Source organism: Austrofundulus limnaeus, unplaced genomic scaffold (genome assembly GCF_001266775.1).
Source record: "Austrofundulus limnaeus strain Quisiro unplaced genomic scaffold, Austrofundulus_limnaeus-1.0 Scaffold82, whole genome shotgun sequence".
Lineage (NCBI taxonomy): Eukaryota > Metazoa > Chordata > Actinopteri > Cyprinodontiformes > Rivulidae > Austrofundulus > Austrofundulus limnaeus.
In genome coordinates, this window is record NW_013952484.1 from 319,150 (window position 1) to 320,647 (window position 1,498).

The window sequence follows — 1,498 nt, forward strand, 5'->3', positions numbered from 1 at the left end:
ACTTTCTACTTCTTGTCTTTTTTTAAAATATAAGGAGTAGAAAGTACAGATAATTGTGTGAAAATGTTAGAAGTAGAAGTAAAAAGTAGGCTGAAAAATAATTACTCAAGTAAAGTACAGATACCCAAAAAATTCTACTTAAGTACAGTAACAAAGCATTWGTACTTGGTTACTTTACCACTCTGCTAATATGTTTATGTTGGGTCTTACCGGTCTTCCAAGTATGRTGAAGCAGGCAGGTTTAGCCCGAAGACTCTCAACTTCATCCTCTATTAAATTGTCCACCAAACCTTTCATTCCTACTTGTCCAGCAGCCATTACTGCATCAAAACTGTCAGTATCTATCAGTTATAACCACTTCAAGCTGTTATTATATCTTTACCTGTCGAAAGTACACCTGATATAACTCTGAGGGGACTGTATTGTCTCTAAYCCAGTTTTAGGGGGAACCCTGTAATTCGAACACGGTTGCCATAGAAACAAAAAACAGAGAAGCCTTGTCAACGTGAGACTGATAAATGTTCCCCCTTAGCATTTACATACACAATAAAATGTTTTTATTTTTTTAAATATGAGCTTAAATAACACTTACATGTGACCTCAAGAGATGAAAAAAAGGCACAGTGAAATGCTAAAACAAAAATAGTAAAATTATTTTTCGCGTTTTTTTTTGTCTTGAGCTTTTTGGACTTAGCGAGACACTGTACCCGCTGATATCCCGTCATCACAGTCACCTGACTGCAGTCGCTTGTATTCCTGAGTTAAAAAAAAAAAAAAAAACTTGTGTTCCTGAATGCTAACGAAGCAGGTGTAAATAGATCTGTTTGAATAAAGTAATGTATAGAAACATTAAAAAACAGTTGTTTGGCTGCTAGCGGCCATGCTAATTATAAACGCGCGAGACAGTTTGGGTCATTTTAGCTAGATATCTCGGCAGCTAAACTTACTGGTGAGTAGATTAGCTAGTTTTATCCAGAGTTCAAGACTATTAGGGGGAAAAACTGGAGTACAGTTTTTGTCGTTTGTTTTCATAATGTAAAGTTGTTGAATTTCAGGTTATTTTTTACATCTGCCCTGCAGATTTTGTGCTGTCTTGTGGGGACTTYCAGAATAAAGCATCAATGCCTCAAGCTGCGGCTACCATCAGTGGGATCCAGAGGATGGTTCTGTACGAAACCAGAGCAGTAAGTCAAAACTTGTTTCATCACCGTCACCGGTTTTCATTATTTTGTTTTATGTTTAAACGCTATTCTGAAGTAATGAGTCCCCAAAATGTAATGTTAACACAGTCACCATCAATTGCTAAAWTTTTTTTTTAGATTTCCTGATAGTAAGATGCTGATTTTTCTAATAACATTTATATAAATGTTAATCCATAGTGTTTACATTAAAAGTAATAATCATATACTGCATGTACTAAAGATATATGAATGTGAAAGCTGTAGCTGCCATCTAGTATTTCACCACTAGATGGCAGCAAAGGTTTATATATATATAT

At 35.2% G+C, this 1,498-nt stretch overlaps 1 protein-coding gene across 1 annotated transcript in view; it reads left to right on the forward strand.

The window, feature by feature from the left end:
* Positions 1 to 746: 746 nt before the first annotated feature.
* fig4a (FIG4 phosphoinositide 5-phosphatase a) overlaps positions 747 to 1,498 on the forward strand; it is a 67,960-nt gene continuing 67,208 nt past the window's right edge. Inside the window, exons 1-2 of the mRNA XM_014011563.1 lie at positions 747 to 949; positions 1,081 to 1,184. Of these exons, the coding sequence (XP_013867017.1) occupies positions 1,122 to 1,184 (63 nt within the window). The 5' untranslated portion in view covers positions 747 to 949; positions 1,081 to 1,121. The remainder of the gene's footprint in view (positions 950 to 1,080; positions 1,185 to 1,498) is intronic.